Here is a 16102-nt window from a genome sequence, read left to right on the forward strand (position 1 = left end):
TCTTCTTTTGTCTCTCCGAAGCACGTTTCAACACCATTTTTTTCTTCGAAAATGCATCCTATGAATAGAAAACTAAACAAGAGCAGATCTTAAACAAAGGGAATAATTATGCTAAAAATATGATAAAAAGGGGTGACAATGCATAGAACATACTCAAAGAAAGTAAGTGAATGTGCGTTAAAATATACATAAAAGTATATATAATCTACGTACATCAAACCCCCAGACTTGAACCTTTGCTTTTCCTCAAGCAAAATGCTGCAATCTAGATTCATGTGCTCATATAATGCATAATGTCTAGTACATCAATCCAACTTTATAAACTAGTTTCATTGGTGAGCATGATTATAGAGTAACCTAAGTATGGCCTAAACATAAGTTCTTGTGCACAATGCAATAATAACCCAAGCTCTTCAAGTTTTAATTCCTAATCATAGTCAAGTCATCATCTAAATGAAATTCTAGTGTTCCCAGTGATAGATATTTAATTGTTACACACTTTGTTCATATTTCTTAGTCTACCCAAGGTCTCAAAGGCGTGCTTGACATCAAGAGAAACATAACATTTATTTTCTTAGTAACCTAACTTGGTCTCAAATGGGTAACTTGTTAGTTTCCATTTTCGAAACTATTTTTATATCCTTTATCCTCCTTTTTTTTCTTTTCTCAAGGTGATTACATTGTACAACACTTGAATTTATCATAGAAATTTTTTTTATGCTTATAGATGTAGCACTAACAAAGGTAGGGATATTTTGATTTTTCCAAATAAACTTACATGATACAAGAATCATCTAGTAACCAAGATATGGTCTAAGAAATCACCATGGAAATCCAAGTACAAAACAAATTAGATAAATCATGACTATTCCATAGTTATCTACTATTTAAGTTTAAGTAAAGTAAAAATAAGATCCTTAAAATCAGGCTGACACTCAAATTTATCTCATTAGAATATAATACTCACTTTGTGCTACTAGAGGTACAGAAAGGAAGTTCACCAAACATACTAGCACTATTTGGTGCAGTGGTTAAAGCATGAGGTGTTGCCACATGAGTCCTTGGGGTCAAAACTCGGTGTGTCCAAGCATGCCTCCCCCCATACCTTGCCACCTGCACTAATGGTTAATAGCTAATGTGCGTAGATTATATACACTTTTAATCATGTTTTGACGCACATCTATTTATATTTCATTAGCATAATCTATGCTTATTGCACCCTATTTCATTATAATGTCATACTTTCATTATATTTTATTCGGAGATCTGCTCTTTACTTGTTTTGATTGATAGGACGTGATTTGGAGCAAAAACGGAGCTTAAATGAAGTCTAGAGCTTCCAGAGTGTTTGGGTCATGTGGAACTCACACGGGCATGCAAAAACTAAGTATTTCCATGTTATGGTTGTATGGAAACCACACGGCCGTGTGGAGGCCGTGTGCGGGTTGTGTGGATGCTGTGTGGAATCTACACGGCTGTGTGAAGGCCATGTGGAATTTTTAACATTGTAGACTAAAACTAAAATGGCCATAACATTGTACTCGATTGGAGTTACGAGCTTTTCTTTATATTAAAATGTAGATAACTTTAAGATCTACAACTTTGATGAAGACTTCAACCAGAGAAAACTTCATATTAATAGTTTAAAAGATGTTTCAATGAGGCATAACTATGTAGAGCCATGTCAAGGGTCATGCAAGGGGTGTGTGAGATCCACACGGTCGTGCAACACTTCTAGAGAGTAAGCGGTGGTTGGCCATGTGAGCCACACGGCCATGAAACATTTCAAGAGGTTAAAAAGAGTTAGGTCATGTAAGCCACACGACCGTGTAACCCATCCAAAACTAAAGCAGAACATGGTCATATGAGCCACATGGTCGTATCACCCTGGCTGAGAGCAAGAAGGAGGAGGCCGTGTGGGGGCAACATGGTCGTGTCATAGGCCGTGTGGTACCCGTGTACTACTCTATAAAAGGGTTTTTCTCCCCTTTTCACTCATCTTTGGCTTGGGCCTCTTCCCCATTGCTTGGGAAAGGGTTCTCTCCCCTTTTGGGGAGCCCCTAGAAACCACATCTTCGCCGATCCGTCCACCTCCGGAGCAAGGGAATACCTCCAAGGATGCAACGCTTCAAGGATAAGCACTCTCCTCTCTCTACTTCTTTTTATTGGGTTGTAGTTTTCTTCTTTCTTCATCTTTGGTTATGTTTCCTTTGCTATAGAGTAGATCTCTTGATCTAGGATGTAGGAAGTAGCTATGATGTGATTATGGATGTATGAACTATGTATTTGGATATTTCCTTATTTAATGAAGTGTTATGTCATGTTCTATTTGTGTTATACCTTCTATGTGTTTGATGAAGTGTGTGAATGGTGCAAAAATGTATACGTGGATTGATTATGGATCACATAGAGGGATACCCTAGATCGTATGACCTAGGGGCGTCAGTGACAGGTTGCCCCGCTAACGGACGTCTAGGGGGTCATCTTGAAAGGAGAAGTAATTCTCTACAAGGAAGTAGATAGTCGTAGTCAATTATAATTCTCATCTCTATATTTATTAAGTAGTACATGTGTTCCTATGTTGTATGATCGAGGGACGCTAATGACAGGTAGATCCCACTAACGGACTTCATAGGAATCATTCCTTTTTAATTGCAAGGGATGTTAATCTAACTAACCTGTCGGTTGTCCACTGCAAGGGATAGCCGATAAATTTCTACATGTTCATAAGAATGGAGGTAAGGAGATGAATAATGCATAGGTTCATTAATTAGCATCATAGTGAAACTAAAATCCTAGTATCTATCCATCCCCAAATCTAACTCTCCCTCTTTCTCTACTCTTTACATTCTCTTTTTCCTTCACCCACTCTTTTCCAATTAACCTTCGATTGTCTAGATAATTCACTGTGCAAAGTTAACTAGTGCTTAATCAACAGTCCCTGTGGGATCGATAATCTTTTATTACTGACGATAAAACTGTGCACTTGCAGTTGCATAACAGTAGCCACCCATGATTTATCTCTTTCATGTTGGTTTAGGGACGGGTTAGCGGGGGTGCTGGGATAAACTACCTGTTTCTATTGCTCAAGAATCTATGAGATTTATACATGGTGTCGATATTATATGAATTTGACTCATGAATTCCCTAAAATCTTCATTCACCCTCATCTCTTCCCTCTGAGCATCCATAAAATCAAACATTTTCTTAAACAAATCCTTTTCTCTTGAAACACTCATGCATATATTGAAATTGTTCATCTGACATACATTTTTGTTTATTCAATAGATCATTAAGTGAAGCATGGTTGTGATGAAGGGTGCCCAAAATAGAGTGAAACTATTGAAATTAAGTCTAGCAAGGTCTTGACTGCTTGAAGGAATTCCTTTCATAGCTAATATAGGTGAGGCAATAGGTTCTTATTAGAAATAGATAAAAGTCAATTATCCTTATTACAAATGGTTGTTAAATTAGGATTTGGAAATCGCAAGGAAAAATTATTTTTTAGAATAAGACAATAGTCGTAAACATCTCATCATATCATATGAATTGCCAAATATGTATTTAAATTAATTACTAGGCCATTATTCACCATTTCTAAACCATCGAGATCACAACCTAGTGCTACTGCCATGCGGGTAAGCATTCCCCCTAGAACAATGGGATTGGTGGAGGGAGTTCTCCTAACTTTACTAGGTGTTTCAGAAAGTGATATCCTAAGTTAATTGGAACATTTTCCACCATTACCCACAAAAAATATAATTCTGAAAGCCTCATTGTTCCTTCACTATCACCGTGACCAAATATCATATTTCTCATTACCAATTGAAGATAATGGAAAATTGGATTAATGATACTAGTATTCTTTGATGAGTGTGGATCGATTGCTCACTAATTAACCCCCCCATATATTTGAATTATCGAATCTAGGAAGTATTATTGTTGTTCTGTCATATGGAAAATCAAGAATGCATTAAAATCATCAAAGGTCCATTCATAGTCATCAATGAATAAATAGAACATAATTTTCCCTCCCCCTCGAATGTTATGAATACTAATGGAGCTTAAGATTTCCAAAACTAGTCTAGGGAATGTCGAGTATTTCATGCTCATGAAGTTATTCCATCCTATCCTCTCAAAAACCAATTAATATCATCTCATAAATCTAGAACATCTAAAGTTTCATAATCTATAAATCTAGTGCATAAGATGGAACATTTCAACAATAAATCATATCGAAGATTTTATTCATCACTACTAAAGATGATACCAAAGTTGTTTAGCATACCCTTGAAGTGAGCATTTGGCTCCCTTAAAGAATCAATCTTCTCCTTGCCTTTATTTTTGGGATTGTCTTCCTTCATGGAGCTAAGTCCCTTCTTTAGCCGATTCAACATCATAGATGATGAAGAGGTCGAGTCCAAGGTGAGGTGAGAACTCTAAAAAGTGAGGGGGAAGTGAATGATGAAGGTTGAAGGAGGCAAATGGAGGACTTTTGGAACAAGAGGAAATGAGAGGAGTTGGGAGATGGTTGTGGAGACGGCACAGCCATGTAAAATCCCCACACCCGTGCCATAGCTATAAGCAAATTGGGCTTGGGTCGTGTATCTCTGGGTCACATGACCGTGTGAATTCTCACAGCTAACCACATGTTGGCCTCGGGTTGGATCACACGGCCATGTGAAATCACATGGCCAACCCTGTAATGGCCTCGAGTTGGATCACACGGCCATGTGAAATCACATGGCCAACCCTGTAATGGCCTCGAGTTGGCTCACACGACCATGTGAAATCACATGGCCAACCCTGTAATGGCCTCGAGTTGGCTCACACGGCCATGTGAAATCACACGGCTACCCCCATATTGGCCTCGGGTTGGCTCACACGGTCGTGTGTAATCACACTGTCATGTGGTGCCTACCATGACAAAGTAGGCACAATTGTGTCATTCAACACAGCCTTAATAGATATTCTCCCTCTCTAGAGTTCATTATTCTTCCAAATCCTAAAAAGGAAATTAAACATGAATTAGATTACAATAAAAGCGAAAGCTAAAATGAAAAAAAAAATCCTGGATTGCCACCCAAGTAGTGCTCGTTTATGGTCATGAGCTTGGCCCCTTTTAATTCACTCCGGAGGGCTTGGCTCAGAAAAATATAGCCTCTCCTCTCCATCAATTGGTGTTCCAAGGAAATACTTTTTTAATTGCTGCCCATTTACCTTGCATTGTCTGAATTCCTCATTTCAAATATCAACTGCTCCATATGAATATACTTTTTGAATTTTGAATGGTCCCATCCACCATGACTTTAACTTCCCAAGGAAAAGTTTCAATCTATAGTTGAATAATAATACTAGGTCTCCTTTGAATTCCTATTGTATGATATACATATCATACCATTTCTTTGTTCTTTCTTTATAAGACCTAGTGTGTTCATATTCATCCATCCATAATTTATCCAATTCATTTAGTTGGGGTTTCCTTTTCTCTCTAACTGCCTTCAAGTCAAAATTGAGGCGTTGTATTGCCTAATAAGCCTTGTATTCCAATTCCACTGGAAGATGACATGGCTTCCCATAGACTAGCCGAAATAGAGACATTCCGATTGGAGTCTTGTAAGTAGTTCGATATGCCCATAAAGCTTCATCTAATTTTAGGGATCAATCCTTTTGAGATACAAATACTGTCTTTTCCAATATCACATTGACCTCTCTATTGGAAATTTCCACTTGCCTACTAGTCTGCGGATGATATGGTGTTGCAATCTTGTGACTAATCCCATATTTCTTAAGTTATCAAATGGCTTTTCAATAAAAAGAGACCCTCCATCACTTATAAGTACTCTAGGGACTTTGAATCGAGTAAAGATTATCTTCTTAAATAATTTAATTACGATTCTAGCATCACAGGTAGGGGAAGCGATAGCTTCCACCCATTTAGACATATAGTCAACCGCAACTAGAATGTACTTATTTTTGCATAATGAAGGAAAAGGTCACATGAAATATATTCCCCAAACATCAAATAATTTGACTTCAAGAATATAGTTTAGAGGCATCTCATGTCTCTTGGTGATGTTTCCCATATTCTAACACCAATCACAAGATTGAATATACTCCCTTGCATCCTTGAATAATTATGGCTAAAATAATCTGGCCTGAAGAATTTTCTTGGTTGTTTTTACAATCCCCAAATGTCCACCATAAGATAATGAATGATAATGGAACATAATTTCTTTAATTTCCTATTCAGAAACACATCTTCGGTAGATTGCATCGTCACATTTCTTGTAAAGGAGAGGCTCATCCCATACATAATACTTAACATCAAAGAAGAATTTTTTTTTATGTTGGTAAGATAGATTTGGTGGAATAACCTTGCTGACAAGGTAATTTGCAATATATGCATACCACGACACCTTTGCACTAGATATGGATAAAAGATGTTCATCCGAAAAAAATCATTAATAGGTAAATCATTCTCCGGATCTCTTTGTCCATCATGCCATATTCTAGATAAGTGATCCAGTACCATATTTTCTGCTCCTTTCTTATCTCTTATTTCTAAGTTAAACTCTTAAAGAAGCAATATCTATCTAATAAGCCATGGTTTGACATATTTTTTACTAAGCAAATACCGTATGGCCACATGATCCATATAGACTATGGCTCTCAAACCCTCCAAGTATGATCTAAATTTATCAAATGCAAAAATCATTGCCAATAATTCTTTTTCTGTGGTGGCGTAATTTATTTGGGCTTCATCCAAAGTTTTATTGGCGTAGTGAATGTCATGTAGTTTTTTATCTTTCCTCTACCCCAATACTACTCCTACAACAAAATCACTAGAGTTGGACATTATTTCAAATCAAAGTTTCCAATCTGGTGCTTGAATTAATGGGGCAGTAATAAGGGCTCTTTTGAATTTCTTGAAGGCTTCAAAGAAATGTTTGTCAAAATAGAATTCTGTATCCTTAATCAAAAGATTAGTCAATGGTTTAGAGATTTTAGAGAATTTCTTTATAAATCTCAAATAAAATCTGACATGGCCAAGAAACTCCTCACTTCCTTCACATTGATTGGTAGAGGAAGTCTCTTGATTGCTTCTACCTTTGCCTGATCAACCTCTATTCCATGTTCTAAAATTTTGTGTCCTAATACTATTTTTTCTTTTACTATGAAGTGACATTACTCCCAATTGTGAACCAAATTCACTTCTTCACATCTCCAAATAACTTTAGAAAGATTGAATAGGCAATAATCGAAACTAGTTCCATACACTAAGAAGGCATCCATAAATACTTCCATTATGTCTTTCTATCATATCTGAGAAAATAGCCATCATACAACATTGGAAAGTGGTGGGAGCATTACACAATCCAAAAGGCATTCGTCGATAAGCAAAAGTTCTATAAGGGCATGTAAAGTGGTTTTCTCTTGATCGTGGAGATATATCGGAATTTGATAGAACCAAGCATACAACCAAGAATACCCATTCAAATAGCAGAAATAAGAATGTTTGGCTAGCTCTCAAGCATCTGATCAATAAAGGGGAGGGGCAAATGATCCTTTCGAGTTTCTTTGTTTAACTTCTGATAATCAATGTGCATTTGTCATCCAGTAACTGTTCTAGTTGGGATCAATTCATTACTTTCATTTTTGATTATTTTCATCCCCCCTTTTTCAAAACTACATGTACTGGACTTACACAACGCACTGTCAAAAATTGAGTATATGATTCCTGTATCTAGTAGCTTTAACACCTCTTTTCTAATCACCTCTTTCATATTAGGGTTTAATCTCCTTTGATGTTCCACTGAGTATTTATGGTCTTCTTCTAATAAAATTTTGTGCATACATAAAGAAGAACTAACTCCTTTGATGTTATCAATGGTGTATCCAATCATTTTCCTATGCAAGATCAACTCTTTAATTAGTTTTTTGTTCTCCAACTCAGTCAGATTTGCATTAACTATTACAAGAAAGGTAGAATTCAACCCAAGAAATTCATATATGAGGTTAGATGACAGAGCTTTAAGTTCCACTTAAAATTTTAGGCACAATTGAATTCTGCTCAGATATCTTTATCTGCTCATATTTCGGTAATAGTCCAGGGATTCTTTGCATGTCCTCCACTACTTCTCCCCAATTCAAACTTTCCTTTATAGGATCTTCTAATGTTAGTAGGAGTAGGTCGATGTTGTTACATCCATCTCTACCTAAAGCATCTTTATAGTTCTTATCCATAATTTCTTCCATTGGAGAAGCCATAAAATCTAGCATTTGTGTCTGGGTTCCACTACACCAAGGAAACAGTTCCTCAAAATCTTCATGATGAAAATGAAAGTCTTCATCCGAAAGGCTTCGAGTTCCACTACTCTTTTGACTCTGTTCCCCATTTTCATTAAACTCTACTTCCAATCTTTTAACTTTCATAATTCCCAATGAGAGAGTAATTAGGTTTTCTCTTGACAATTCATTGAGGTTTGTCACTACCTGGTTGATTAGTTCGTAAGCTTCATTCAAACTTTTGTTTAGCAAAGAACCTCGAGTAGCCCAATCCAACTGATTCTTGTTCTGAAAAAATATCCCTATGTAAAATATATGGATAATCAACCAGTCCTCAACCTCATGGAGTGGATATTGATATAAAAGTGTTAAGAATCTATCCCATGCTTGGCATAATGTTTCTCCTTCATTTTATTCAAAGTGTAAAATTTGATTCCTGAGATGTGTTGTCTTTCGTTTGGGAAAATATTTGTTCAAAAACATTTGCTATAATTCATCCCAAGTCTTAATACTTCTAGGTTGCAAGGTATTCAGCCAAACTTTTGTGACCCCTCTGAGTCTAAAAGAGAAAATCATTAACAAAATTGAGTCAGTGGGGCTCCTTCATGCTTCATTATGTTACAATATCTATAGAGCTCTATTAAATGTGAATAAGGATTTTCTGATTTTGACCCTCCAAACTAATCTTCTTGAATTTTAAAGATAAAAGCTTGATCAAGAGTAAAGTTGGGAGTATAAATTCCTAGTGGTTCGATAAGACCCAATTCCCTTGTTGAATTGGGCACAGGTAGTCTTTTAGAGGCCTTTGAACTATTCTTATTTGGTCAGTTAATTTGCTAATTTGAAAGTGCAAATCGTAAAAGCAAGTATTCACAAGGCAAGATACAAATTGCAAGATTAAAGTGCTAGAAAGAAATTGCATAAATAAAAATAAGAAAATACAATGTAAACGTAGAACAAAAATTACATAAAATATTTACAAAAAGAAAAAATAAAAATAAAGTTTAGACTAACTCTAGTGTTTATCTACTAATGTTATATGCACAATCCTCATTAACAACACCAAAAAATTGATGTCTACAATCTGCAAGTACACACAATTATTATCATGCGCTAAAAGATATCAAACCCATAAAGATTGGATATAAGCACTAAAGATCAATCACGATGAATTAGCTAAATGATCGGGAATTGAGAATCTTTGCCCTAATATAGAGAGAAGTAAGTAGAGAGAGAGAGGAAGAGTAAAGAGATTTTGGTTGAGGAAACTTGGTTGAGGAAAGTGTTCTAGGAGCACAGTTTCATTGTGATGCTAATCAATATATTAGGAATCACCTATTACCCATCCTCTATGCCTATATACATGTAGGAAATTTTAATTCAATTCTAACGCTATCTCGCGATAGTTGTGGTGGAGTGCTATCTCTATTGGTATCAAATGTTACCAGATGGAAATGGTCCCTAGGAAGTCTGGTTCAAGAGATACCCTTGTCCCTAGGGCCCCCTAGTCATACATGTTGGAAGATCGGTGGTCGGCTTGAAGGGGTCGGGGTTGGATAGCTAGGTCACCCCCAAATCGATTTCTTCTCTACAAGAGGGTTAGTGCATAGCGGAAATACAAAAACTAAAGCAATTAGAAACAAATAAGAATACAAACGCTAACACGCTCGATGTAACGTGGTTCGGAGATGATGCTCCTACTCCACGACGTGTCCTTGAGGTGGACGAGCCCTTGATCCTTCGGTGGATCAGTCCCCAGCACTTTCCGGCCAAAGCTTCTCCTTCTCGGTGGAGCAAACCTCTCACAAAATGATCTCTTCCTCTTTACAAGATGGATTTTAAATTGGGAGGAAGAGGATTGAACTTGGAAGCTTTGGGCAAGACTAAGAAGGTTTACAATTAGCACCAGTAACCCTCTTCAAGCCCCAAAACATTCCTTAAATAAGAGGAGAAAGTTGATCACAAATCAACTCAAACCCCGACACCAGTCGACTGGTCCAACACTACAACAAAATCGCTCATAGACATCGGTTTTCCACCGGTGTCTATTTGATTTTCGACCGATGTCTATCAAGCCGATGTTAAAAGTCTGTCATTTTAGACATCGAGTTAAAACCGGTGTAGTATCACTTAACGACACCGGTCTTCGAATCGGTTATTAACCGGTGTAGTATCACTTAACGACACCGTTTCATCAACGATGTAAAACCGATGTAATATTGTATGTTAATAACACCAGTTTTGGCAGCGGTAAATGACCGATGTAATATTACTTTATAACACCGGTTTTTACATCGGTGGAAAACCGATGTAATATGTATATTTTTTAACAGCACAGATTTGATTTTAAAACCGACAATAACAAAAAAAAATACACAAATATTCACAAATTGTACAAATATTCTTCATTCAATAATATCCATAAAATACACAAATATTCACAAATTATATAAATAATCTTCTTACAACAATATCCATAAAATACCCAAACATTCTTTTTACATCAAAAGCTAGCTAATAGATATCAAAATCAAAGTATAACATTCTGTTAACACATCAAGGTACAACTGTCTCAAATGTAATCTAGCATGCATTCAGCCCACTCGAACCGCACTTCATCAATTTCAACTCTGGAGTACTTGAGATTTGTAAACTGTAAAAACACATAGATCCACCATATGTCAAATAACTAAAACAAATGTGTGCATGTATCAAATAAAATAGAATACTGAGTTTTTAAAGGCTGCTGTGGAAGATAACGAATATAACATAGAATCTAAAACTTTCATATATGACACTTAGTATATGCTGCTTAGAATATAACATAGATAATTTGCTCCTTCTAATTCAAGTGTACAGATTGATAAGAACCGACAGCATCATACAACAACTTACTAGGCATGATAATGGTTGAACAAAGAAATATGACTACACAACAAATCCAGTGAAGGAAGCATAGAAGAACAAAGCTACCTCTGATGAAGAGATATACTATTTATTGTACTACCTCTGATGTCATCTTGGTATCCTGAATATCCTGCACTAAGCCCCCTATTTTCTGTGATTTCTGCTACCAACCACAGCAGCAAGGAATGCGGCAAGAAGGCAGCTGCCTCCTTAGTTCAGCACTCAAAACAACAAGTTAGAGCTTCCTTTTGAACACTCAAACTAGAACACTCAAACAAGTTAGAGTTGATGTGTATTTATCCTTTTTGTCTTGTCTTTTGATCCAGATATCAGCATCATAGGTGAATTAACTAGAAAACTCTACATGTTTTGCTTCAAATAATCTCTCAACTGTACAACCTTCAGTCATTATTATCTTTCTCATGTTTTTTTAAGGTCGACTTGGGGAATCCATCCTTTGACATAAGGCATTACATCCAGGTGCCTAATTGCTTGAGATAACAAGTCGATGGCAATAAATACCTACTCCCCAAATGATCATTTGTTCTTTATTGGTTACTACAGTCAGTCATATGGAGCATGGTTCGCATGAGAGCAACGCCCAACTATAAAGGCGCACCTTTAAACACTGCATTTGGAAATATTAGGGTAACTGTAACTCTCTTGTAAGCCACCAAAAGTTCTTTTAACAAACTGGACGTGAAGCTGAGGCATTGATGGGCAAAACTAAGATCAATTGGCCTTTTAACCCCAAGTAAGTAATACCTACAGGAACCCATAGCAGTTAAAAAAAAGTGTAGGCTGACATCTGAAGGATTTGCAATTTAAACTAAGAAAATTAGAAAAATTTCTCACTATCACCCAGCTTAAAACCAGGGATACAGACATCTGTAAAGTCAGCATCTTCTTCCTCAATTAATTTCTTTATTGTTCCAGATGTTGTTTGACATATTAGTGCTTTCCTCATATGCTATATTTATCAACAGCTCAAAGAACAGATGTAAAGATAAAATTGACCTGTTTGATGCAATATGTGACGGCAAGAACAGCCCAGGACATCATACCAAATCGGCAGTTTGTAAAAACCTTGATGTCAAAGTTTTTGCCGATACGAGGATACAGTTCCATGCCCTGCACAAGAAAAAAAAATTGTCCACAAACTGTATAAATTGCAGCTACATTGATAGGAAAAATTAGGCTGAAAAGCATTGCCAAGTAATTCATTTGTTCATTATAGAAGGATATTAATACATGAGATACAACTTGCATAATAACAACACATAGCTAGAAAAACTAGCATGAAGAAAGGCACAAACCAAATGGTTGAGCAAAAGGAAGTCCAACAATATCAACAAGAGGTAAGATCCTCATGTGGTTTTAATGGCAATTATTTAAAAGCAAAGAATAACCTATTCCACCTAAGGTTTCCTCTGCCAGGACCTCATATTAGTGAATATACTTCTCCGTGCAAGAAAATTGAACAAGCAGTGTGAGGCAAGTGTTTATTGTATAGCCAGAAATCAAACTTTACTGATAAAAAGAGGAGAATTTCAATTCTGTCAAGATGCTCTTTTCCCAACAACTTAACATGAATGGAGCTTTAGAGATTGAAAAGTTCATGGAACTGCAGAACTAGCTTGAAAAGCTTAAATAGAGACCAGGCAGGAAAGTATTCCAATGCGCCATATTCAAATTGACTTGTGACATCCCAATTCATTGGGTATTCCTTATAATGAAAGCTAGAATGTGGTTGCCGAAATCAAAGACATCATATTCTAAGCCATGTTTAAAGAGTTTTTACATGTATGTGATATTATATAAGATCCCATCATCATAGTAAAAATAATCCTATTGTTGCAACAGAAGTACATGCATATGTGTATTATAGTTGGCAGTGAGACCAAGGATGTGAGAGAATTTTTTTTCCATGACGGTGAATATATGGCAACATTGAATATTGGTGGGCAAGTGTTTTAGATTTCTAAATAAATCATTTCATAAGATTTCACATAATGGAAAAAATACTTGAAGGTTTTTTGTGATTCAGTTGGTTCCACAAGTAGATATGGTTAGAAAATATCCTCTGAACTCTTAAGTCAACATATCTTGGATCACGAACAAACACATATAGAGTAGGCAATGAAACATTTGAAAATAAAATACTAATGAAGTCACAAATAAGGTTATTCATTTGTACCAAACATAAATATTTAACTAATTTTTTTTAAGGAAATTGCATTTTCCAATGCAATTTGATCTCATGGTACTCCTTTTACGACTAAAACCCTCAACACCAAAACATGTTATAGCACAATTCCCCATGGAAATATCTAGAGCATTAACTACTAGTCTTGGGTAGTTCTGCTCCCTGGTGTTGGCTAATGATTGAGAGTTAACTATTCAACAAAACAAATCACAGAGTGATTTTCCTGTTTAAGTCTGTGATCAAGAGCATATATTACTTTCTATACTAAAAAAGAAAATGAATGAGGCTACATTGAATTTATGACATTTGACTTTAGCAAATAGACGTGCTTTTTTAATGTTTGTTGAGGATAAACATGCACAGTTAAGAAGCAAAAGAGAATCAATTGGTTAAAGAGACAACCAGAAGAAAGTAAGACTGTTACATATTCTACAAAGTACACTTACATACACAAATATAGTTTAATCTATATGCAGATTGGAGAAATATCATGTAACCATTAGTACAGAGAATGGAAATGCAAGAATAGAGTGCACCCATGCAAACATAATTGTAATATGTAAAAATAGTGATACATCTGGGAACAAGTAACAGATAAAATCCTTCACTATCAAATATAGCTAATAAAAGTTTAAGCATTGGCACATAACCTGCCATGATTAGGTAACAGTGATTAAAAAATAAATCAACAAATCCATTGTAATATGTTCATTTGTTTTTTTTTTGAGATATTTGCAAGGCCCCTGCATACTCCATAGTATCTCAAATTATCAATCAGATGCATTTATCTGATTATTTTATGTGCAATCAATCCAGAAAAAAACAATGACACAACAACTCTGCAAATGATGTCTGGTTAAGAAAGCTCACCCAATAAAAATCAATTATGAAGTTCCCTAATGAACCAGAATCCGAAGAAGATGGTGCCAAATGACCCTTTGGAGAAAAACAATCATCTCAAATTAGGAACAAAGGACAGTAATAACCATAGGAAAAGCTAGATTGAAATTTACAGAAGCTCACTTTCAAGTATAACAAAATGCAGAACACTAAGCTTCCCAGAATAAGTGCTGAATAAATTTCTCCCAGGTGATCATACACGACTGCTGGGTTGAAGATTCCAAACCTTCAAAGATAATTCAAGAAGCACTGGTCATAGTTAAAAGTTAGAAGTATGTTAAAATAAAGATAAATACACATGAATTGCCAACCGATGTCAAAAAATGTGCATACATGTAGAGGAAAATAAGAGATGCAACTAGGTGTCTATAAACCACTCATCTAACTCCCTGCAGAGAAACAAAATCCTACGTATGCACAACAATACGAAAAAGTATGAAATTAAACCATTTAATTACATACTTGAGGTATGAGTTAAACATAGGAGATCAACAAATTTAGCAATAACAATGGTAATCATCATGGCGACTTATCATTAATACTAACAAAGATTTCCTTTTTCCCTCCACCCCTTACATCTTCAACTCTAATTAATCCAAATACTTGAGAGTTTATGCACTTTACTAACAATATTCAGTCTTTGTCTGCATGACTTTATGCCTCTGTATATGCTTTGTGAACCTTGATCACAAGATAGGACTTTACCATGTGCTATTAAATTTGGAAAAAGTGGCATACTTGTAGCCGTTTAAGTGATATGCTAGTATATAAAATAAAAAAGATTGCCATTACCTTCAAAACTTACAACAAATAGCAATCAAACCAATCTCCATAGCTTGTGTTTTCCAAAAACAGAAATTGGAAACGAGAAAGAAAAAAAACCACAAATTTATGTCGGAAACGAAAATTTGCGGGAGGGAAAGACAGGGAGTTTCACCTCGTCGGATTCCTCCTTCTCCTCCACCTTCTCCTCCTTCTTAGGCTCCTCTGCAGTTGGGGCGCCGCCCGTGCCGCCGCTACCAGGGGCGGCGACCCCGATGGCAGCCACAGAGCCACCGGAGGGCACGGAAGCGAACTTCTCCCGGCCGGCAGCGATGACTTCCGTTATGTCCTTGCCCTTGACTTCCGCGAGGAAGTGGTTGATCCTCTTATCCTCTGCCTCCGCTCCCACTACAAGCAAGAAACAAGGATCACCGAAATGAAACCAAGATAAATATGAGAGGGAAGAGAGTTCGACCTGATTCAAGGATGGATCTGATATCATCGGCGGAGGGGTTGGGGTTGCCGCCGAGGACGGCCAGGAGATAAGCCGCCACAATTTTCATCTTCGCTTCGAGATTTGCAGACGACGATGCCGCTGTTGCAAGGTCTCGGACCTCTCGGTGATGAGTGCGTAGAATGAGGTGGGTCGGCTTAATTCCAATTTGTATCTTATCAAAACCCTAGGGTTGGGTCAGCGGAGGGAGGGCAGCGGAATGCAGGAGTAGGGGTGGGAGACGCAGCGGCGGCGGCTAGGGGAAAGTTGGTCTTGGCCTTGGAACCACGGAACGCGCGAGCGGCGGAGTCGTAGGCCAGAGCGGCAGCCTCGGCCGAGTCGAAGGTTCCGAGCCACACCCTGACCTTCTTCCAGGGGTCCCTGATCTCGGCCGCGAACCGCCCCCACGGCCGCTTTCGCACGCCGCGGAACCGCGTCTCCGCTACTGCCGCCGCCGGCTCCACCAGAACTCGGCCTTTCTTCATCTGGCCAACAGATCGACGGAATGAAAAGGAACAAAAGAAGGGGGAAGAGGGAGCGAGAAA

The 16102-nt window shown here is 37.1% G+C and overlaps 1 protein-coding gene and 1 long non-coding RNA gene across 2 annotated transcripts; both read right to left on the minus strand.

Moving 5' to 3' along the window:
• Positions 1–12212: 12212 nt before the first annotated feature.
• On the minus strand, positions 12213–14554 carry LOC121990157. The gene is made up of 3 exons (XR_006114485.1): positions 14426–14554; positions 14273–14338; positions 12213–12327 (listed from the first exon to the last, which is right to left on the minus strand). It is a non-coding gene; the product is annotated as an uncharacterized LOC121990157 (long non-coding RNA).
• A 637-nt stretch (positions 14555–15191) lies between these two features.
• LOC121990968 (60S acidic ribosomal protein P2B-like) lies at positions 15192–15824 on the minus strand. The gene is made up of 2 exons (XM_042545008.1): positions 15540–15824; positions 15192–15472 (listed from the first exon to the last, which is right to left on the minus strand). Exons 1-2 carry the CDS (start codon positions 15625–15627, stop codon positions 15192–15194), a joined length of 369 nt encoding a protein of 122 aa, XP_042400942.1. The 5' UTR covers positions 15628–15824.
• Between the last annotated feature and the right edge of the window lie 278 nt (positions 15825–16102).

The sequence above is a fragment of the Zingiber officinale genome, chromosome 6B (genome assembly GCF_018446385.1).
Source record: "Zingiber officinale cultivar Zhangliang chromosome 6B, Zo_v1.1, whole genome shotgun sequence".
Classification (NCBI taxonomy): Eukaryota; Viridiplantae; Streptophyta; class Magnoliopsida; order Zingiberales; family Zingiberaceae; genus Zingiber; species Zingiber officinale.